Genomic DNA, 23,882 nt, shown 5'->3' with positions numbered 1-23,882 from the left:
AAACCACCAAGTTAAAATGACTTAGGGGCCTTGTTTATAACTTTAAACGAAGGGGAATTATATTGTAATTCTTTCTCTCTCTGTACCTACACAGCAATAAATTAAATATGCAACATTTTTATGAGAAAAAGTAAACCCTAACTCTGATGTCTGCATGAAACGTATTATTGTTGGTGCTAAAAAAAGGTTCCCAAACATTTTACTTGGTATAAGAAGTGTGTAATTTAAAAATTTTCTTGGGTGCAATAAGAAATGTTTAATAAGACCTTTCCCTTAAAACACTTGCTGTATTTGGCCACGTTTAAGTTTTAAAGCAAAATACTATGGCTAGTTAAAAAAAAAATTATATATATATATATATATATGCATCTTTGTTTACACCATAATTATTACCCTTTATCAGTGAAAATTTTGTCCTAAAATATATCAAAATTTGCATGGACATCAGCTGGCGAGCTGCAAAATGGTTTTGTGTACAGTAGTTTTGCAGTTTCTGAGAAAACAAAGTTGCAGTATTCATAAGATGAAAGTCATAATCTTGTTATTTAGAGAGAAAACAATAGCAAATAGAATATGAATACCTTCTTAAAACATATTAATCTATTATAATTCTCTACAGCATTCCTTTACTGAAATAGGGTAAGAATAAGTGAAAATAACTGAGATGATCTTGCAGATAATGGCAAATGGATAATAGTTCTTTTTTTGTCAACTAGTAAGAAAACCTGACACTAAGCCTCAATTTTACTCACTTGTAGTGACTGGCTGCCATGTCGAACTTGCCCAGGAATATGTATGCGTTCCCGAGATTGCAGTGAGCCCTCCGCTCTGCAGACCTGTCACCAAACTCTTTAGCAATGAGAAGCCGCTGGATAACAGAGCAAACAGTAGGAAAGGATGACTGCCCTGACACCAGGTTTTAACCAGCTCGTTATGCTTGTTAGGAGGCTTGTATATGAATGAAACATAACCAAACATGCAATTTATCTCAAAAATGGACTAAAGCCTACCTTTTCATGAGCAGCTACGGCATTTTCAAAGTCACCCAGGAGATAGTAGGTGTTCCCAAGATTCCCATAGGTCCGACCTTGAGCTGCATGATCACCCAACTCCTTCACTAGGGACAGATTGGCTCTATGGTTAAAAATAATAAGAATTAAAAAGAAGCAAAGACAATACCACACCCTATCCAAGCTGCTATTAAAGCAATTCCATTGCACCTTCAATATTAAATTTTGACTATACAATTACAGAATAATTGATTTGTTTTATTTTTTACCAGCAACAGAAGAAGTCACACACAGTCATGTGTGCTGGCAAACAGAAAATCACATAATCTATTGGTCTAATATCAGTGATAATAAAAGGATTTTGTGAAAGTAAGTAAATTCTTCACTTCTATGCCATCCTGTGAAGTGCTTGGAAACGGGAATAAAAGGTGCACAAGGCTCAAACACATACTGTAAGAGCCAAGTCGTTTTTGCCTTAACATGCACCGTGTAACAACTATACTACAGAACAATTACCAGGCTATTCCTACAAGCTCTTGCTAGCTTATTCCTGGCTATAAAAAGTTGTAAGGAAGCCACAGGCGTTAAAGAGATGACATATTCTCTGAATTTTAAACTGTTTTTTTGCCAAGTAAAATATATATATATATATATTTTTTTTTTAACTTATATATATAAATATAAATAAGACAAACCCTTCACTCTTTGACATTTAAACAAATTGGGAAAAGCCTTATGTGGCTTTGCATACATGTGCCAGAATTATTTATTCAATTTTTCCTTTTGGATCGCCTAATTCCAATTATCCATTTGTCCTTGGTTGTTGGGCAGAAACAGCAGAAAGGAAGGTTTGGTTTTCTGGCTTGATTTTATTTTTAAAGAGAAACATTTTGCTTTGAAGTGGAAAGATACATCCTGAAGCCTTTGCTTAATACAGAGCAATGATGTATGAAAAATCCTAGAAGATAGATACGAAGGATATTATGAATTTGAGCGACACCCAAACCATCAAAGCCTTTACAGAATTCCAGAGGCTTTTCATGGTGCAACAATACATCATGAACAGCAATACAAACTTACTCATAGTAATGTGCTGCTTTCCTGAGGGCAATTCTAGCCTCCTCTGGAAAATCTCCTGGCTCTGTTCCACTCCAGCAGATGCTCTTACCCTTGGCGTGGTAAACGTTTCCAAAATTATACAGCGCTCGAGCCTGCCCAACCTACAGCACGCACATCACATTTTCACAGACAGAAACCACAGAGACGATGGCTGTAATTATATACTTAAAATACACAGACATATCAGCTTTTCTTGTTTGCATGCAGACTGGACCCTCTGAAAGTCCAGAGACTTCTACACTGAAAAACATCACCCAAATGTGACCCACCTTATCAACCACGGCCCTTGTAATATCCAAATGTCTTTGGCAACAAACGACAGCTTCCCCATATCTTCCTAAAACCTTTAATGTGTTTCCAAGATTGCCACTAGCTTTAGCTTCTCCAAGTTCATCTCCAATTGTTCTGGGATTACAAATAAAAGAAAGACAATAGATGAAAAAAGTATATAAGAGAACATTCTATTTGTAAAGTTGCTTAACAAACTTTGTCAGACTATATACACGCATGCATGCCCTCCTATGCGGAGTCCAAACCCACAACATTGTTTAGATGTTTACCTAGTTAGAGTAAGGTCATGTCGATGGTACTCTAGCGCTTTATTATATTCTTGTAGGTGAAAGTAGGCATTTCCCAGCTGGCTGTAGATGGCGCTGAGAATTTGAAGATCCTCTGTTCCAACTTGCAAGGCTGATTCGAAAAAAGACACGCCGGCGCGATAGTTACCCGCCTTACAGAGCCGCTCACCTTCAAGAGCCAAGTCCAGGCAGGATGACTCCATCCTGCAGAAACAAATAAAGATAGCTCTGAGAACAAATCACAAAGGGATCATGTGGATCCTACATTTAGCTACTTGATTGAAACCGATCAAATGCTTCTCTTTGATTTTAGAAAACGACCTGTTCAGTAAATGAAACTGCAGGAACAACCGATTGCTTTTCATATGATTTCCATAGAGAACAAAACCCCCAGAACAATCTTTCTTATGTAGTGAAAACTTTCACAAGGAAACAAAAAGCTGTAAATCCAAAATAGAATGAATAATTTCCTTCCTGTCATGACCACGAAGTTGTAAAAATGCCAAGGTTACCCCAGACTGAAAATATGTACTTTGCATTTTATTTTAAATGCTAAGTAAATGTATCCGTGGAGAGAAGCGCTATTTCAGAACTTGCTCTGGGTCTTTTTGGATGTGTCACACAGATATAACGCCTTAGGTCTCAATGACTTTGAACCATACAACCAGTGGCATTTAATAACACAGGAAGGTATTAATGCAGCTCTGAATCTGTTCGAGATAATTAAAGAGTTTCCACTGTGAACATCATTATGACAATAATATGGCCTTAATAAGTATAGGTCCCCCATCTGATGCTGTAAGCTAACAAACAGCTGACTGAAAGAAGGTTACGAGAATTTTCCCCTTATGTGCAACAAAGGAAATCAAGTGTTATAACATGGTCATAATAAATGTGTGCCGTGCCAGAGTAACTGTCTAAATGAGCAGTGATCATGACACATATATCGGAGTACAGAAAGTATTTATTAATCAGTCGGTCAATGTATATAGCTCACTTGTAACAGGCATTCAATGCACTGTAAATAAAATAAAACTAGATTCAATATGCAATAAATGTGCAAAATATACCTAGAAATAAAATGTATTAAAATGTAAAATAACAAAAATTACTACTGTTATGAAAAAAACATATATTAAGCAAACTGACGGAGACAAAATAAAAAGAAATGCAGAGATTTAGATTATAGAGTTGCAGCACTACTACAGAATTATTGTATAGGACTCTCCATGCCATTCTCACTCATAAAACCAAGGAAAGAATGAGAGACTTGGATCATCTAGACATTTTTTTTATATTCTCAGTAACTACATTTGCACCCTGAAACTTGTTGGTCAGTAAGAAACACTGCTAAGGTTTAGCTTACAGGTGTCCTGATCCGAAACTGAAACATCGGTCCGATAATCAGACAAAAAAATGAATATCTGAACATTTTAGCCAGCATCTAAAATTTCCTATATAGGCCGGCTGACAAATGTTCCGCTCTTACCAGTTTCCTAGTTTTTCTACGGTTAGTAAAATGTATCCTCCAAATACAGAAGAACATAAAAAAAAAAACCCAACAACATTCTGATGGAAATATAAGAAGATTTAAAAGATAAAAGATGCTGAATATATAAATTGGAGCCCAACATTATTAACACTTCTGTCACATGGTAATGCCTTTATGTAATAAATTAGCATTTTTCACTATAGGGAAATAATGAAGAACATCATCCAAATGGTTTTAAAACGATGTACCAGGGTATCCTTTCTAAAAAAAAAAAAGAATAAATAAAAACAATCATGTAGATTTAGATCTTTTTATTATTGTTAATCTTATCAATATCCTTCCTAAACTGCAAAGGGAAGTCTTCCATTGGGAATTTAGCAATTAAATCTTCCTGGTGTTTGTAGAAAGTCTTCTTGAATGAAGAGAAAAGAAAAATGATGATCCCCATAATTATTTTCAATGCTCCTTACAGATTTAGCTTTGGTCTTGCTGCTCAAATTGAAACATTACATTAACTTTATATCTGCCAGGGGCCAGATTTAGAGATCAAGTGATTTTTAAGGCCAATTCTAATTTTGCTTTTAAAGCCAACATAGTTTTTATTTCCTCCATTTAGATGATAGTAATGACACTGTGATAAATACTATAGAATTGTCAATTAAATTGGTCAAATGTAAGAAAAAAAAGCGTATATCAGGCATAGATGTTAAACGCCTGATAATCGGTGTACCTGTAGTATAAATAGCTTTGGGCTTAGTTGGGCTAAACTGTTAAATAGGAGCACCATTTTTTCAAAGTGAGTTCAATGCAGTGATAATGCATTTATGGTTTGTATACCCTAACTCTGACCAGCCCAAAAGAAAAACTAAATACAAGTGAATATTTTATGTTCTTCTTCATTGAGGGAAGTTAATTTGGGACAAGATCAAACTAAACAAAAGTAACCAACCAGTTACTTTTGCTTTCTATGGCTTTCTAAGGTGACGGTAGAAAGCATATGAACCAACCCAATCCTCTATGAAAGCTGGTTTGCCCTGTTTTTGTGTGAATTCAACCAAAACAATTGGTTTCATTGCTTTCCTTTGTCAGTGTTGAGTTTCAACTTGCCTAGCCAACATATGGAGCTTTGATTCAGATTAATTGTTAATCACTGCAGGTCTTTGGACAGCAGAGAAAGCGCTCAAGTGACCACAGTAAGCTTTTAATTCATTTAAGGAAACGTACCAGAGATTAGAAACAGTATCCGACTTGGGTCTTAAATTAAAAAAGGGCATTGCAACTTTGCTTGAGTAGCATAAAGGTCTCTCTGCTTAATTTTTTTCTATTTGTATTTGGATATAAACTGATTCCAGACAGGCCTCCCTGAAATCCAATCCATTGTAGATAATAACGTGAATACTCAGGCTTTTAGCTGGGAATATTACATAGGATATACACCTTATACAGTAGGGGGGTATCCTCCTCCAGAACATTTTGAAATTTAGACTCTCTGAAAAGCTATTTCCTGCATTTTGAGGTGGAATGCAGCTAACTTTTTTTCTTTGTTACAACACTACTATTGTCCTGATTACGGGAGGTATGTGTGCTTGACTAGAGGTGTAAATTTTTCTAAGGAAGACATGAGATCATTTTCAGATACAATATTATGTTTCATAGGTTAATTCAAAACATCAGAAAGTGTAATGCTACGTTCACATAGCACATGCTTTCAGCATCAAAAAAGCGCCTGCTGATTATATTCAGTAAAGTGTGTATAGATGCATCTGATGCTTGTGCTGCTCCTGTGTACAATGGCAGAGAGCGGTTTTGCTATATTCTCTGTGATACGTTGATTTAAAAGTAGCTTTAATATGTTTTTAAGTGAGAAAGTCAACCTTAAAACATCATCTCTGCAGTTAGTTCATCCAAATTACGATCCTGTCTTTTCCAACTTTGTGAAATTTAGGGGGGAAATTACGGTGTACCAAAGCTGTACATCCCGAAAACTAGTCATACAATTAGTCATTCTTTAAGTACATATTGCTAACTCAAAGCTTGTGAATACTTATTTAACCTGAAACTCTGCATTTGCTAAAATATCAATAACTACCCTGCAAACAATAGTCATCCATTTGGTGTTGTTTTTATGCTCTCAATACCCTCATACAGACAAGAAAGTGTCACTAAGATGCTTTGACCAAAGTTTGCTAGTTTGACCAACATTCAAGTCAAAACAAACTACATAAAGAGGTGTAAACATTCTAGCAGTGATACTGGAACAAAGTAAAAAAAAAAATGTGTAAAAGTCCAAGTGATAAAAAAATGGCATTAAACAAATTTAATCACACATGCTGGAAGAGGATTTACTCTTTTTCTGGGCAATAAAAGGAGATTCAGGGGCACAATTTACCTTTAACCCCATTTCCATTTTCTCAACACCCTTAATCCCAAGTGGGTTGTTCTGGTGCCTATCTCCAGCTGTCTACGGGCGAGAGGCGGGGTACACCCTGGACAGGTCGCCAGTCCCTCACAAGGCAACACAGACAAACAACGATTCACGCACACATTCACACCTAAGGAGAATTTAGAGAAGCCATTTGACCTAACAGTCATGTTTTCTGGACAGTGGGAGGAGGCTGGAGAACCTGGAGAAAACCCACGCATGCTCAGGGAGAACATGCAAACTCCATGCAGAAATCAAACCCGTGACCTTCTTGCCCAATCCTGTTTCAAATCCTTCAAACTGTCTATTTTAAGACCAGAATTCAGTTGAAGAACATGAGCTGTACATTATTCTATTTACTCTACAAGAGTTAATTGCAATACAGTTAACAACTTGAATTTTTGTTATTTCAAATATATGTTCAGTAAATGAAGCTATTAAGCAGAAGACAATTGGATTACGTTTAAACTTAAAATATTATGCTTTAGCTGAATTTGGACTTTAATACAAATTTTATTTAATCACACTAGGAATGTTTGTGTCCTACAATTATGGTTAGGTTTAAGAGAATTAATTAGTAGATTTAAGACTGGCTCCTATTCTACTCTGCATCTGTCAATCAAATATATTTTTTACAAAACTGATTTATATCACTGAAAAACATTTTGGATTTTTATCAATCAGGTTTTTGTAAACATTACAATAGAGAAACTTAATTTAGTTTTTAATGAACCTCAGACGTTATCTGATTGCAGCGTTCTACAGTTGATCATATTTTATTAATCCCACCTAAATGCTTTTGTTGGTATTTTTGGCAGTGCTCAGCCGTCCTAAATCACATCTTCATGAAAGATATGTTTTGAGGGTCGATATGTAACGATAAATCCACTGTTCATCTCTTCATCATTACCTAGATAATTAAGCTACCTTGGATTTTGCATAGCAGTACTATAACGTTCCATCTCTCAGTTCTGTTTACATAAAACACAACTATATTAGTCTTTCACCAGGTGCCCACAGTCCAGTAACATTCACTTTTTGTACACTGCAGCTAGTTTGCCTTTTCTAACAGATAAGATTTGTATAGATCAGTGCTTCTATGTTGCTTTTATGTGTCAGCTTCTGTGTATTTAAATCCAACCCGGCTTCAGCAGAAGGCTGCTCACACAACGCCTCCACTGTTACTGCATGCATGCTCAATGTAAGAGATTGCTGTAGAGTCAATGGCATAATGCAAACAAATATCTACTGTTTTCACATACTCATCCAGGAGGAGCAACTGCTATATAGTCAATGACTTGATGCAATCAACTGGTCTTCCTTAGATAGAAAACATTTAAACAATCTGACTGTATGATTTCAATCGTTACTGTAAAAATGCCTCAAGATGAAGTGTTGTGGATTGCTTGAACATCGCTTGAACATTGTTGGTTTTATCAACTATGAAAGCATAAATAACAAGTCAATAACAACTTCAGTACATTGATTTAAGAAGCTCAGACAAAGCCAGAAATCCTGGGGTGATTATAGGCCCTGATCTGAATCTAAACAACCACACCAAACTTGCCATAATTACATATTGACAGAATTGGACGTCTGAAGCTCCAGCAGGACTTGACTGAAATATTGCAATGGTGTTTTTTACAGGATCTTCAAAAGGAGAAAAACAAACAAACAAAAACAAATGGACAGCTACAGCCAAATGCTGTCGCAGTCACATTTTTTAGCTGGAAACGCATTTAGAGAGCACAGATATATTGGGACTTAACCTAAAATTCTCACATAATCTGGATTATTACCAGATAATAATGAATTGTTAATCTGCATGAGGATCCTTAATAATCCTTAAAATCTCTTCATAACTTTTTAAGAAATCCTAACAAAGCAACAACGCTTCCCTTTCTCGTGTTTTTTGTCTTCTGCATAATACGTCCTGACATTGAGTCTTGTGCTCAAGCTGTGAATAGTCACTGCTGCCATCCTCTGGTTCAGGGGGTAGCGGCTTGTTCCGCCTAATACCTGTGTCTTTAAATGTTAAAGAATCCTTTAAAAACCTCCTGTAGACGTAATATGATCTGGATTATGGTAAGAATCCCAACAAACTAACCAACCTAACAAACATAAAACCTCATATGCGGAGGTGAGTTAAGACTTGACTTTTGTTTGAGCATTTGACCTCAAATGACTTTATGCTCTCATTAAAGTAAAATATATTACCGTGCAAAACAATTGTAAAAATAAAACATGATTTCCTCCTGTCAATAATCTTGGGTCAGTATAACTTGTTAATGATGAAATTAGAAGACTATGGGTTGAACGTAGTATTCGTTAAGCCTAAAAAGTTCAAAGACTTACTTGTGTCTTGGAAAGTAATGACTTGGTCACATCTATACTAATAACATCTATAATTCCTGTCAGTTCAATAAATAATAAATATATTGAAGCAAGTATTTATTATTTTGCTCCTACAGCTACAAAACTATGTCATTTTGTTAGTCTGCAGCTGTCCAGCCTTAAGTCAACTATAAATACAAAAAGAAAAACAAACATTTTTCTTGTCCTTGCCACCAAGAGGACATGTTTTCATTAACTGTTATGTTTGAGCCTTTTATGTTCTATATCTATAATTATATGAAGTTCTCTTGGCTTGTATGAAAAATAACCAAGATGTAGAAGTTTTTCTTTGTACTTGAATATATTTTTTTTTGAATTTCTAGATCTAAATGAAATAATTAAATTGTTAAACCATTCCAAGTTCATAACTGGGAAGTTTATATTAACACAAATGCTGCTTGAAAAGACTTGGATGTTAAGAGTAAAGACTTTTTTTCTGTCCAAAATCATCAAAAACTAACAACTTGGCTTTATGAAGCATTACTGTGTCTAAATACACTAAATTTGTACCGACTGCATTCAACAGTACATGGACTTACATACCGGTCTCCTCTTCTCATGCTGATACACTCAAGGCAGGTGGACACGACAGACATTTCAAGCTTCTCAATAACCTTCAGAAGCAAATGTCGCTCTTTCTTCATAACAGCCTTCACTTTCTTTTCCTGTTTGTATATACACATAACGCGTACAGACAAAATATAGCACCAAACAGTGCTAATTTCTAAAGCAAACGATAATTTAAGAAATCCTTAAAGATCTGCAGCCTTCTCCATGAGCATACAGCCAAGAGGTTGTCACGGATAAACAAAGGACTTAATCCGCTCAGGGTTTACATCAACCTTAACATCCCTGAGCCAGAGTCGCAGACCTCTGGCTTGGGTGAACATAGATTAACCTTATGTCGTTAGCAGGCTGAAATGATTTAAAGTGAGAGCAACATGCTCTGCTGATATGCTCCGTTGAGAAGTGTGGGGTTTTGTAGCAATTAATCTTCATAAACAGGGATCTATAAATCACCTGCTGGTACATGTTACTTCCAATTAGTGCAGAGTGAGGTGTTGATTACTGCCATGTTGAATGGCTCTAGTGAAACCAGACGTTACTGTATTTGCTGAATCTGAAGTATGTAAAAGGTTCAGCTTTAAAATATATTCAATTTTTGACCTTTCAAATATCTCTCTGGGTAATAATTTATATTCAATTAGAGAGAATTGTGTGGTTTTGTGGTGATTTCTTGAGCAGATACTAGAGGGGCATAAAAGCCAGATAACTAATTCAAGGTGAGATAAATGTCCATATTGCACAATAATTACCACACTAAAGCTTCCCGCTACTCCACCGCTGACAATCCAATGAAATCCACTTGTCTGAAGTGATTAAGAACTCTGGACTAACACGCTCTGTGGGGCAAGCAACAATATGTTACCTACCAAGTACTTTGCCCCTAAGGAATGGCACGAGCCATGTGAGTTAAGCCAGATAAATCTTTCTATACCAGGCAAGAGTTACAAATCAGAGCAGATGGAATCAACCTATCCTGCATAAATGAACCACAAAAATATTGAAAAGCCACGGAGCGCAAAGTGCTTCTTAAAGTACAACTTCCAAATACTAATTGTGTTTCCTGCAAGTTGGCATATAAAAAAACCCCAAAAACATAAATCATCCAAGTTATTAATGTTTCATGCATCCTGCTCCATAAAATCGAGAGTTGTATGTAGATCAGCAAACACCTGGTTTTCATATTGCATCACTGATCTGCAGGAACATTCAGTTTGTTGCAACCAGCCTCAGAGAATGGAATTCATTCAAGGGGTAAATGAGGTGATGGTTCACTGACTTGATGGGGCTTGTAAGCTTAGGTTTAAATGACTACAGGGTGATGCAATGTATTTTTCAACGCGATACTTTACTATTATATGTACAAACACCATACAATCTAAATTATAAACACATAAATCTCAATAAATGTTCATGTGATATGCAAACTAACTTCCAAACTTTTTGAAAAATACTAGATAATCAATTTATAATACAGAAGCAAAGATGAATTGGGTGTTTTGATCATTATATCAAAACACCCAATCCTGGGCATTAAAGAACAAGTGCTGCTGTGATTGTGGGCTGGCTCAAACTTCGGCTGAAAATGTAATCAGTATCTCCATAAAGGGGGAATGAAGTGCTTGAATGAGTACTAAAAAAAAAAAAAAAAAAAAAAAAAAAAAAAAAAAAAAAAAGAGGAACACCAGTAAATGACAAATGTATAATTAAAAATAATATAAAAAATATAATAAATCAATAATATAAGCGCTGTTATTCTTGTTCTTTTTGTTTTTTAACTCAGCTTTTAATTTATATTATTGCATGCAACACTTATTGCATGCAACTTAGACAGATCTTTCATTGTTCATGAAACATAAAAACAAAAAAACCTGCTCAAGTCAGCAGTCATACCATGATTGAATAAGTTATAATCAGGGCCAGGCTATTAATTGATTTGATCAATTAATAGATTTTTTTGTTTATGAACCACCAAGCCACTCCTCGGGGTTCTATAGCTCAGAGTGACATCAGTTCATCACTTAAAGTTCTTAGATCTCTCGTCCTAACCAATCTACTGCAATCATTTTACTTGTTACATTTTCCTTGTTTGTTATTTAACATGATTATTTTAAAAGTATGTTTCACAGTTTCCAGCTCCCAGAGAGGATGATTGGAGTTAAAGGCAGTTTTTGTAAGAAATATATGTTATCTGTGATTTTTATTGCTAAACTTAGTTGAGGAAAAATAACACTGATTAATCAAATTTCGAAGAAAAAAAAATCTAAAATTAGATTTCTAAGCTGTAACCCGTTTCTACCTTAGTATACCAAGAAATTATTTTCTTTAAATAGACATTTAAAATTAAACTTCGATAAGCACCTATCTATATTAGATTTATATGTGTATCAAATACATATTAATTTTCACTTTGAATTGCATTAAAACATTACATTTTATAATATGTAATTTAAGATGCACTAAGATACTTTATGATTTAAAATAAAATTACAAGCTACTAGGAGGTTGCATCTCTTTCAATATCAGTTTGCTGTTAACCATGGTAACATATACTGCAATCAGGTGCTTCTTCTAATCAAATATTTACAATGAAGACCTCCTGTAGTCTACACCAAATCATTCATCAGGTAACCAATAAGGGGGTCAACTTACAGATACAAATGAGCTAAGATAAAAAAAAAACACTTATAAATTTCAGAAGCACACATCTACAGCAACTTAAATTAATTAATTATAATCTAGATAAGTTACGATGACATATACTAATGTTATATTATATTTCCTCTTTATTCCCTCAGTGTGTGAATCTGAAAATTACAACCAGTAATTTATCAGGAACTTGATTAAATAGAATGTATGTTTTTTTTTTACCTTCAAAAAGTTAAGGTCAGGGTTTTATTGAATAAGGTAACATTTTCTTTTTTCCTCTTACAGATAAAGCAGTTCCATAAAAAAAAAAAAAAAAAAATTAACCAACTTTTCTACTGTCAAAGAAAGCATGGTCTTATACTTTCGGACACAAAAGGCTTATTGCATCATTTAGACTTTAAATAGAAGTCCTACCTCTGACGGACACGGTATAAGAATTCTCCATCCTCTAAATGTTGCATAGAAATTAAGCAATACATGACAATCAACTTAGCATTCCCGACAGCAGCGGAGCTAAACACAGCAAGAGCCACAGTGGGAATTCCTGCAATCCACCAATAGTGAAAAAAAACAAGCATAAGTTTTAAGCAACCCAGGAGAAAAATCAGCAAACACACCCAACACAGACATTTACGAGGAAAGACTGAATACCACCTCTGGATTCTGCTGTCACACCACCCGTCTCACAGCTCTTGAAACTAGAGCTTGTTAGAAGAGAGAAAAAAAAAGTTTTTTTCTGGTTGCATAACCTCACATCACTCTGAATACTTAATGCATTCAAAAAGGTTGAGGAGAATGCACTTAAATCAGCAATCAGCAAAATGCTGGCACATTTTTAGCCACTTCTCCTTCAGCTCTTAGTGGAAATAATCAACATGTTTCCCCCTAGAACTCTGAATAAATGAGATGCAATAAAATCAAATGGTTTATTTTTGTTCAGGATCCGAATTTTGCTGCAAAAAAAAACAAAAACCTGCTGACTTGCAATGTTGTTTCAAGACCAAGCGGCAAGAAAGTCCATCAACAACTACTTCCCCCTATGCTGTTGCACCATGAGGAAAGATTAATACAAAGCATGCCAAATTCTATGGACCGTATCATAACACTGCACATGCCACGGCACTGAGTTGCGCTGTTTTCACTGCACTGGTACTCCTCCCTGTTGAACAAGTCTGCTTATCATCTAACCTCACTTACAGCTGAGGTTTTTCATGCAAAGAGCTGATCGCATACTGTTCTTCCTTCCTTTGTCCCTAGCATTATTCTCATGGAACTAGATGCTGTAGTGAACAAATCTCCCCAACAAGGAAGCTGTTCTAATGGTGATGATAACAATCATACATCAAACTTATATAGGATTTTTTGGGACAGTCAAGGACATTTTGACAGTAAAATGGAAACAAAGACAACATAAACAAAAGGCTTTAAGTAAAGAAGGGGATTATAGCGAATAAGCCATGGTGAAGAGGAGGTTTTTGAAAGTAGGTAAAGAGTCAGTTTCTGATGTTCAGGAAGAGTTACAGAGTGTAGGAGTATTGGAAGCTAAGGCTTGATTCCGTTTCCATTCCAATGTCTTTATCATTTACAGCTTTCACACTTTGGCGTATTTTTAAAGTAAAATCTCTGAAACAGAGTGTTTTTCAAGGAAAAGGTGAACTCATTTAGAAACTCGGTTTACGTTTTAAGAGGTTTCTTAATTGTAGTTACTTCCTGATTTTATAGCCAGCCATTCAGCATCAAGTATCAGTTTAGCGCAAAAAAGGGAATTCTAAGAATTGGTTGTTCCAATAAAACAAAACTAGACTAGACTAAAGTACATAGCCATAGTTTTACTTTTGCTCTCTTAAAAAAAAGCTGGATACAGTGTTCCTCTATTTAAACAGCATAAAAAAAGAGACCCCCCCTCGAACACACTAAAAAACCTGCTTTTATAAAAAGAAAAACAGGTAAGCTTCATCAAACGCGAGGGTGCAATTTCGTGATACCATTGACTCGTCTCCTCCTCCAGTCATCCTTTTGCAAATCCATGTACAAAACAAAAATGAACCCTTCATAAGAGAAACCACAGCTCTAAAGGCTTGAAATGACAAACCAGCCTAGAGAGAAAAATAAAACAAAGAATGATTTCCTATTTTTAAAATGTTTTTTTAGGCTGTCCAGGTTAGACAGCACTCCCTAAATACAAACAAATTCCCAACTTGCAAATTTGTTAAGCAAATTTCACCATTACACACAATTTTAGGGGTCTAATATTTATGTTACCTGTGGTCAATTTTAAGGAAAATTCCTGGATTGACTATCGCTGGCATATTAAATGACACAAATATACACACAAAATGAAAAATCTGTCTCCACCTTCCTGTTGGTACTTTCTAAATGAAATGAAGGGTTTCCAAACCGCAGAGCACTCAAACCATGCATGGAGGATACAGTCCTGAGTGCAGCCGCCTTCCTTTCCAGCTACCAATGAATTTCTTATTGATATAAAGTTTTTCATACTTTCCTGCCATTTTACAACCTTTATCATACTTTTCATTTGAATTTTCTGTAATGCTTGTTGAAGTAGCTAATAATCAACCTGAACATTACCTTCCCGCAATGAAAGACAGTTGTTGCATGGTGGGGGACCATTGTTCTTTGGGGATACTATATGTGAGGGCTGAGATGGAAAAATAGAGAAAAATACAAGAACTTTCTGAAATAAAATCAGTTAGAGGCTGCAAAAGCCTTAGGATTGGGACAGATGTACACAAGTAAGACAATGCCCAGAAATATGAAGCCAGAACAAAACATGAACTGTTAAAATCTAATTTTTCAAGTGGCAGAATGGTCCAGAAATCCAGCATAAATTTGGCTTTCTATCTGAGGGGCGGATTAAAAATGAATAATCTCTGGGTGGTGCAGTTTGCAGCACTCCTGCCTTGTGGCAAGAAGGTTGCGGGTTCTCTCCCCAGCCAGGGGTCTTTCTGCATGGAGTTTGCATGTTCTCCACATGCATGATTCTCTCTTGCTGGTTCAAAGCCTTGCTTCCTTCCACTAAAACACATTGAAGTTAAAAATAAACTTTTTTGCAGATAAACTCGACTTTAACAGTATTTAACAGTAAAGTATTTTATATATATATATATATATTTTTTAACTCTTCACTATTATGTTACTTTATACACTCTTCTAAGGTCCACAATTGTGTGACCATTTTTTTCCTAGAATCTTTTTGCTGCTGTAACACCAGAGTTTCCCCATTGTTGGACAATAAAGGGATTTTCTATTCTATTCTATTGAAGAGTGCTGTCTTTATGTTACGTTGAAAGTTAAACATTTGTGTAAACTTCTTTATTTCTGAAAAATATGACCTGAAACCATATTAGCACTGAGTGCTGATGTTTTCGGATTGGAGGGTGGCTACTCCAGTTCAATTTTAGTGTGGTTATAAAAACAGCGATTGTGCTTTATCATGTCCAAGGACCTAAAAGTGCTTTACACTTAAATCAGTCATTCACACGCCTATAGTGCGGATCCACATAACCACAGTTACCCTGGGCTGACCGACAGAGTCAAGGCTGTCATATATCAGCTCCACTTGAGCAGGGGCTTGAACCAACAACAAAAAGGTATGAGGACACATCATCGTAAGCCACCTTCACCACTGCATAAAGAACCAACTGGCTCATTTTTCTCATGCCCTGTAACCATTTTAAAATATGAAACTTTAATATAGACCAATATATAATAGTTGAGTTACACTTGTGTACTTTAGCTTCTTGGTTTTGATTATTTAACAATTACAATAAATAAAGTATATAAAACAATTGAGAGGTGATTAACTCGAAACAGAAATACAAAGATATTCTTTCTCTAAAGAATTCTTTTTAAATAATTCCGGTTTATTTTTCTCTTCATCCAATTTTTAAACTTTATAAATGCTCTGTCAACCTTTATTCACAACCTCTCCAGTTAAAGATAGAAAATCATTTACTGGCACTATGGCAATGAAACTAACTAGAGATAGTAAGACAGAACTCTTTATTTATTAAAAGTAAGATTAGATTTTAACTTTTGATAATCAAAAACTAAACTTTCCTGGTAACAACAATTTTCACCCATGGAACACACTTCTATTTTTTTAATTATCTCATAAGAGACAAATCAAATTGTACAGAGATCCTCTAAAACCGCTAAATAATTCCATGGTAATTCAGAATTAAATTGATAAAAAAGTAAAAATAAACTGTTGAAATATTCAAAGTTAATTTAGAAAACGTCTTATGACAATATAAAGAAAATGTACATCCTATTAAAATAAAATAAGATGGACATCTGTGGAGGAAAAACTATGAGAGAAAAAAAAATGGAGGATGGATCCAAAATTATCCAAAATTCAATCATAACATGATAGAATTGTAAATTAAATATTTGTTAGAAATACTGTAAAGTAACTGGGTTCAGTTTTTTTCCCCACAAGTGCTACTAATAGTGTGACAAATCATGAGAGTCATCACATTATGATGGAAGTTAGGGTGCGTAATACATAAAACCACAACTCATATGCACAATGTGCACACGCATGATGCACATGTTGCAAAATACTTGTGCAACTTAGCCTCTTATGAGCAATGATTAGTTTTAGGACCTAATTTTAAGTTGGTTTCCAAGGCCTCCAGTTTCCTGATTCTCATTGGAATCTCCCATCCATGTTGCCACTTTAACAAGTAGTTCCCCTTATGGTGGATATAGTATAGGGATTAATTTAGAAGAAATGAAACAAAACTCAGTAACACCTCTCATGAGTTGGAAGAAATAAAATCCTAAAAGTTATACAAAAGCATGTTTTTTTAAAACTTGACTGGTGTGGTTGTTCCTGCTCCTAACTCTGTGGCTAGAGGATTGCCTCCAGCAGTGCATGCATCTATCCAGACCCCGCATCAGGAGCAGATAACCCTCCGGTGAGTTTTTTACCAAATAAAACTCGTTCTACGCTGCAGTTCTTCACTCTACGCCAAAACCACATCCAGCAAATTTCCAGATTTGTAACCACAGCCCAATCTCACTGCTCTAATCATGCGTCTAACGCTCCTATCGCTGCACCGCTTCACTCTGATCACCCTCCTTCCTGTCAATGACCCTTCTGTCCCCCATGAACCGGCCTTTACATAGGTATAACATTGAAATCCTTTGCTCGGTGTGAATATACTTTTAGTTGACTATAACGCACAAACATGGCGGTTTGTAACAGTTAGGGGTATCATGAAAGAAATGCCGTGGATGAGGGGTGCAACATAAATCGTATCCAATCTGAGAGCAGGTTTTAGGTGTAGTCAGTTTTCATGACATCTTCGCCTGCATGGGACCCCGTATCTGACAAAGAAAGACTCTGCTGAACTTGTTAGTTCAATCTCTAACGCTATGCTCTCTCTGCTTTTTCTCATAGTAGCTTCATCTGGTCTGTTCCTGTTTGGTTGTGACACCATCCTGCAGAGAAATCTCAGCTGTGCTGCTGCCATCAACAGCTTTGTTTATAGAAGTTGGAGCCTGTTTTTCAATGTAGTCCTGTTTCTCTGAATGTGTCTAACTGTGCTGGCTGAAAGTTGCCTTTTGTATCTCTGCATCTCTGCTTTGGTCTCCTTGAACCCCAGTCGGCTTCAGCAGATGGCCACCCACGAGCCATCGTTCTGCTGTTAAAAGGGAGTTTTTCCTCTCCACTGTCACTAAAAGCATGGCTGGTGTGAGGGATTGCCTTTGAGTCAATGAGTTGATTCAATCAGCTGGTTTTCCTTAGATAGAAAACTTTGAACCAATCTGACTCTATGACCTGGTTGGATTGTCTCTATAAAGTGCCTTGAGATGACGTGTTGTGAATTGGAGCTATATAAATAAGCTGAATACACCAAAAGGAGGCTGTGACAGCCTCCTTTTGGTTGCACAGTGCAAATGAATTAACATGAGTTCAAAAGTCCACTTAAACATGTATAAGCATGGTGGCTCATTTTCAGCTGTAGTCCCATAATGATGTACTAGCTATTAGAGTTATTTAAAGCTGGGGAGTCAGAGTGCCATAATCTTCAACCTGGTAAATGGTGACAATTAAATCATAAAAATGGGAGACAAAAAAAATATGAATTATTTTCACTTCTGATTAGAAAAGGAACACACCCATAGAACCATTACTAAGGAACACCCCCTTGGTCAGTTAGGAGTTTGAAATGGGAGCATTAATCAATAGTGTCTGTGTATTACGCTTTTAATTATCCTGCACAACTTTAAAATTAACCATTTAGATTATTTAAAGATCGAACTCGCCGTCACTTTCTTATCCTGCCAATAACCCTGCCTAACCCCATCCACTGCATCAGCCCATTTTGATGGAAGCTCTCAAAATGTGTCTCAGGATTAGGGCTGGGCCTGATTTTGAGGGATACTATCATGATAAAAAATAAAAGTAACAATTTAAAAAATAAAAAAAACATTACTTCTTCACAGCCTTGTGACTGTTTATATCATAAACCATGGCCCCACACTCACAAATAATACTAATATACACATTTATATGTGGCTTTGTCAGGACACTAGATATCTGGTAGTAAATGTATTTTATCAAATTCTTTAAATTTGTCAATAACCCAAAGGGAAAAAAAAAACAAATAGAAATAAAACAAAACTTAGAACACCTAGTTTCTTCAGATTTTAATCATCATTGCTTTTTACTCATCAGCTCCATTTTCTCATGTCAAAGACCTCTTTAATTACTTAACAAATGAGCAAAATTAAAAGACCTACCCAAGGGAAGTCCTTCATTAAACAGCTAAACTGCATTTAGTCACATAACTGCATAATAAAAAGGCCAAATGTGGCCAAATGTACACCAGAACTATTTCAGTGGAATACGCCCAACGGGGCCCTCTTCAATTAAATGAAGAGTGTTAACTATTTTTTCTTTTTTTTTAAAAGAAACTGTTGAGAAACCATCAAGAGAGACTTTAAACCCAACCAAAATAAAAAACAAATTAAAACAAAATTAATTAAAAACAATTAAAATCTATATGGGAAAATTGTGCCTCGAAACCATCAGTAAAGATCTCTGTAATTAAGCGAAATTAACTTAATATAATATGACTTTACTGTGTTTAAAAGTGCGCTTAAAGCAGATGCTTATAAGGCTGTTTTTTTTCCACAGTAATGAATCACAGGCAGTAGAAACTGTTTGCGACATGATGTCCTAGAAAGATGTGAACCAGACAAGTTGTTTTTTTCTCTTTTTCCAAACAAGTCGGGACTTGTAGCTGCTGGGAGAGACGTGAGAAACTAACTGTTGGCAAACATCGTCTGAAGAACACCGCAAACGTTTATAACTAGAGAGGAAAATAAGCAAACAACGGTGTTCGACACATGAAACGGATATAAAAAGTTTCTCTTACCTAAAGGGGAGATCTGCAAAGATCCCACAGGAATGCCTCCAGCTTAAAAACAACAAATAATTCAAGTCAGAAGCGTTAAAAATGAGTTATTTTGATTTTCTTCAAGTTGTTTATAGTGGCCTGACTACTCACTCGTCCATTTGGGAGGAAGGGAGCTGAAAAAGTCTCGGATAGCAGAAAAGTGGAAGCCCCTCCTCACTGCTACAATCTGACTGAGATTATGATACAAATTGCTCACATAGAGACCAGGGTTTATATTCTAACAGTGACGTTAGAAGGAGGAGTGAGATGAGAAAAGCTCCACTGAATCATCATATTTAGACACAAGCCTGAGGTGGTTTATTGGAAACACGCTGTGATCGGATAGAAGCAACATCTTTGACGCTCACTTCCGCCATCTGCAGCTCAAAGCTGCTATTTGTTACATTTTTACCCCGCTGCTAACTCCTGCCGCCCCCTTTTAAACCCAATCAGTTTTTTCTTCAGTACCACGGAAGATTAGGGCCACTGAGTTAACAGATTTCTAATTGTTATTTCAATTTCATATGGGGAAAAAATTTGAATTCTTACTTTAATCTCAGAATTCTGACTTTAATCTCAAAATTCTGAAGAAAGCTGCAGAACACCACATATTCATTATCTACATTATTGTTTGCTTTTGCAGATTTAAAAGTAGCATCTGTTTTTTTTGTTTGTTTGTTTTTTGCATCAGTGTACATTAAGAAATGCAGGATCCTCATTTTAATGTTCAACTCCCCTTCAGCTCTAGCAGATAAAAATCTGTGGAGCTGTCACTGTACTGAAGTAAAAAACGATTGGGTTTGAAAAAGGGGGCGATAGCACGAAAAAAGATTAGGGCCACTGAAAAAATTTAAAAAGTTTACTGATTTTTACATGAGATATTATACTGACATATTTTTTCTCAGAATTCTGGCTTTAATTTCAGAATTCTGACTTTTTTCTTAGAATTCTGACTGAATTCTGACAGCTAAACATGTTAGTATCAAGCCGTAGCCATATCTGTTTTATAGACTAGCTCTCTTGTTTTAATCACCTTCTGCTCTTCCATTAATGAAATAGCATCACTGGGGACCCTTCGGGCACATAAAAAATCGCCTAAATCCATCATTTTCCAGTGTGTTACTGGCCCTCTCAAAAAACTCACATCTTTGTCAGTGAAGCTTGTTGCTCCAACATCTCTTCCTTAATGGTGCCCATCTACATTAAGATAAACAATTATGAGATTAAAGTCAGAATTCTGAGATTAAAGTAAGAATTCTGAGATTAAAGTTAGAATTCTGAGATTAAAGTCAGAATTCTGAATAAAAGTCAGAATTCTAAAAAAAAAAAAAATCAGAATTCTGAGATTAAAGTCAGAATTCTGAGATTAAAGTTAAAATTCTGAGATTAAAGTCAGAAATCTAAGACTGAAGTCAGAATTTTGAGATTAAAGTCGGAATTCTAAGAAAAAAGTATCAATTCTGAGGAAAAAAATCAGAATTCTGAGATTAAAGTCAGAATTTTGAGAAAAAAAAGTCAAAATTCTGAGATTTAAGTTAGAATTCTGTGAAAAAGTCAGAATTCTGAGAAAAAAGTCGTATTCTGAGATTTAAGTTAGAATTCTGAGATTAAAGTCAGAAATGTGAGACTAAAGTCAGAATTCTAAAAAAAAAGTCAGAATTCTGAATGAAAGTCAGAATTCTAAAAAAAAATCTGAATTCTGAGATTAAAGTCAGAATTCTGAGATTAAAGTCAGAATTCTGAGATTAAAGTCAAAAATCTAAGACTAAAGTCAGAATTTTGAGATTAAAGTCAGAATTCTAAGAAAAAAGTATCAATTCTGAGGAAAAAAAATCAGAATTCTGAGAAAAAAGGTCAGAACTCTAAGAAAAAAAGTCAGAATTTTGAGATTAAAGTCAGAATTCTGAGACTAAAGTTAAAACATATAAAAATATGTGTTTAATGTAGTTTATAAACTGTTACAAGTAATTCGCTGTATTTTGCTTCCCCAGATCTGGAAAAAATATAGTGAATTAATTTTGAATTCACCATTGACATCTGGTGAAGTAGATGTAGGGTTATGAATAAGTAAATTAATAATATATGTAGCATTATCTATAACTAATTGGTAAAATTTAATGATTTTACTTCCATAATTTTTTTTTTTATTTGTGTAGAAATTAAGCAAAAAAGATTAAATAATACTACTTATACTTCAGCGATAGTATCAAGGTGCTACTTTATTGTATATCTTGTTCCATGTCCGTTGGTTGTGCTGTTTTTTTTACATCTCTCTTACATCTGCAGAGAGATGCAAAGTCATTTACTGACCTTTACAATGCACTGACTGGCATTAGACAGACACATTATTTTAACAATTGAAAAGAAAAAAAATATGTAAAGTTTTCTTAAGAATTCATACTGAGTGCATCTATAGATGAGGTACATTATATATTCCTGCATATGTGTGTTTTTTAAAGGAAAATATAACAACAACATCCTTAAGAATATTTGCTGATGAACTTTTCTTGAGGTTGCTATGAGGAGGCTTATGGTCTGTTAGCGCCCCCTTGCGCATGCAGTGCGTCATTACATTTACTTACATTTTCCTTTAAGTATTATTTTGAACTGCTGAGGCTATACTGCTGTAGATCAGTTGTGAAGTTAAAGACACATTATTTCCAGTAGTTCTGGATGTCTTCCATTTGGTTATCTTACCCTTATTTTATGTTTTCACAGCTTTAAAAGAAGTCTTTTTAGGTGCCGTTAATATTTTTGGTTGTTTTGTTGTTGCTTTTTTAGTGTACATAGTAAAATGTAGTTCTTCTCTAATGGATATGATGTCAAAGAAAAAGAAAAGCAGAAAAAATGTATTCTCAATGCTAAACTGGTTTCCCTCAAGTACTCAAACCATACAGAGCATTTATTAGACTGTGTAAGTAATTAATTAGACTACATATGTTTGTTTTATTATTTTTGAAAGCAAATATTGTCTCTACAGGGTTAGAATCACAATAGAATAGATAAGTCCTTTATTGTCCCACAGAATTCATATGAAGTAAAGGAATAAAGAATAAGTCCAGGATAAACCAGTTACCCAACACCTCAACCAACTCCACCACAAAAAATATGTTTAAGTTTGGATGCTTAGGTTTTTATAACAAATGAAGTATTTGCAGAAGAGTGTTGAAATTTAACTGAATAAATTCAAATAACCAACTGAAATGTTCAGACCAAGAACAACATTTTTATATTTATTTAAAAGAGTGAAAAAAATCCCAACTACTATAATATCTCCAAGTAGTTTACAAGATATTTATCACATTTTTTTAAATGAAAGCAGCCATTTTTAAATTAATGTGTAGCTGCTGTGGGAGCAACAGCAAAAAGGCCGCTGAGAGGTCGCTCCAAGGCTACAATGGAAAAAAAAATGCTTTCCTCTCATTAGCACTAATTATTACAGGCCTCCAGTGACATGGATTGGAGCAGGTTATCGTTTCAAGCTCTCAGTGGGTAAATCATACATGAGCAAATGGATTTCTGAGCAGGGAAAGAATGGTTACACTGTGGCATAGCGAGCGGGACCAGGACAGGATCGAAAAGGAGATGGTCCACTGGGGAAATCAGACAGGAATACAGGGTTGTGTGAGGGAGTGGTCTCTGTCAAGCTCTGCCGCTTCCTACGGTTACGTCTCTGGTAGCGGAAATTGAATGGTGGACGCCGGGCCAGTAAGGCTCCACTTTCCTCAGAGGACGAATCCAGAGTTCCTGCAGTGTGCTGTTGTCGGTTTACTATGCTCTCTTCAGACTCACTGGAAGAAGAGAGGACAGGGGCAGAGGGGTTAACCAGAATTGGGGCCTCTGAAGGGAGGGAGGGTATAGCTGTAGGGTCAAATGGAGCTTGCTGAGTAGCGGAGGAAGTCGAAGGGTGAGAGGGAATGGGCTGCAGGTCATTTACTGGGTCATCAGGCAGAGGTGGAAAGGTTGGGATCACAGGGTCTGTAGGGAGGTCAAGAACCTGCGGTTTCACTGGTTGGACCATGTCAACATTCTGCAGACAAACATAGAACATCTCACTGCAATTACATATAACCAACCTATACTAACATGCAGAAAAAACGGTTAAATCCTATTTAATATATTGAAGCTCCTGTTTTGTAATAGCTACAGCATAAATGAAAATAGACAATCCAACCCTGTTAGGTATTAACTGTAGATTATTCCAGAAACGATTCATTTATA

At 35.5% G+C, this 23,882-nt stretch overlaps 2 protein-coding genes across 3 annotated transcripts in view; both read right to left on the bottom strand.

Annotated features, from left to right (window-relative positions):
* Positions 1-19,986, bottom strand: part of LOC107089206 (G-protein-signaling modulator 2-like) — a 28,116-nt gene extending 8,130 nt beyond the window's left edge. The window contains exons 1-7 of one of the 2 annotated variants that reach the window (XM_015381859.1): positions 19,773-19,986; positions 19,641-19,682; positions 2,690-2,911; positions 2,399-2,534; positions 2,091-2,230; positions 1,011-1,134; positions 753-868 (exon numbers count right to left, since the gene is read on the bottom strand). In XM_015381859.1, the coding sequence (XP_015237345.1) occupies positions 753-868; positions 1,011-1,134; positions 2,091-2,230; positions 2,399-2,534; positions 2,690-2,911; positions 19,641-19,682; positions 19,773-19,780 (788 nt within the window). In that variant the 5' untranslated portion in view covers positions 19,781-19,986. Of the gene's footprint in view, positions 1-752; positions 869-1,010; positions 1,135-2,090; positions 2,231-2,398; positions 2,535-2,689; positions 2,912-12,642; positions 12,804-19,640; positions 19,683-19,772 lie in introns of those variants that run through there. The other variant, XM_015381858.1, reaches the window with a different exon arrangement.
* Positions 19,987-23,133: 3,147 nt separating this feature from the next.
* The window catches only part of LOC107089201 (fetuin-B-like), a 9,750-nt gene continuing 9,001 nt past the window's right edge, over positions 23,134-23,882 (bottom strand). Inside the window, exon 7 of the mRNA XM_015381849.1 lies at positions 23,134-23,691. Coding sequence (XP_015237335.1) covers positions 23,200-23,691 — 492 coding nt within the window. The 3' untranslated portion in view covers positions 23,134-23,199. The remainder of the gene's footprint in view (positions 23,692-23,882) is intronic.

The sequence above is a fragment of the Cyprinodon variegatus genome, unplaced genomic scaffold (genome assembly GCF_000732505.1).
Source record: "Cyprinodon variegatus isolate N-32 unplaced genomic scaffold, C_variegatus-1.0 Scaffold243, whole genome shotgun sequence".
NCBI classification, from domain to species: Eukaryota; Metazoa; Chordata; class Actinopteri; order Cyprinodontiformes; family Cyprinodontidae; genus Cyprinodon; species Cyprinodon variegatus.
Note: the sequence above shows the minus strand (reverse complement) of the source record. Positions and strands in the feature narration are given on the sequence as shown.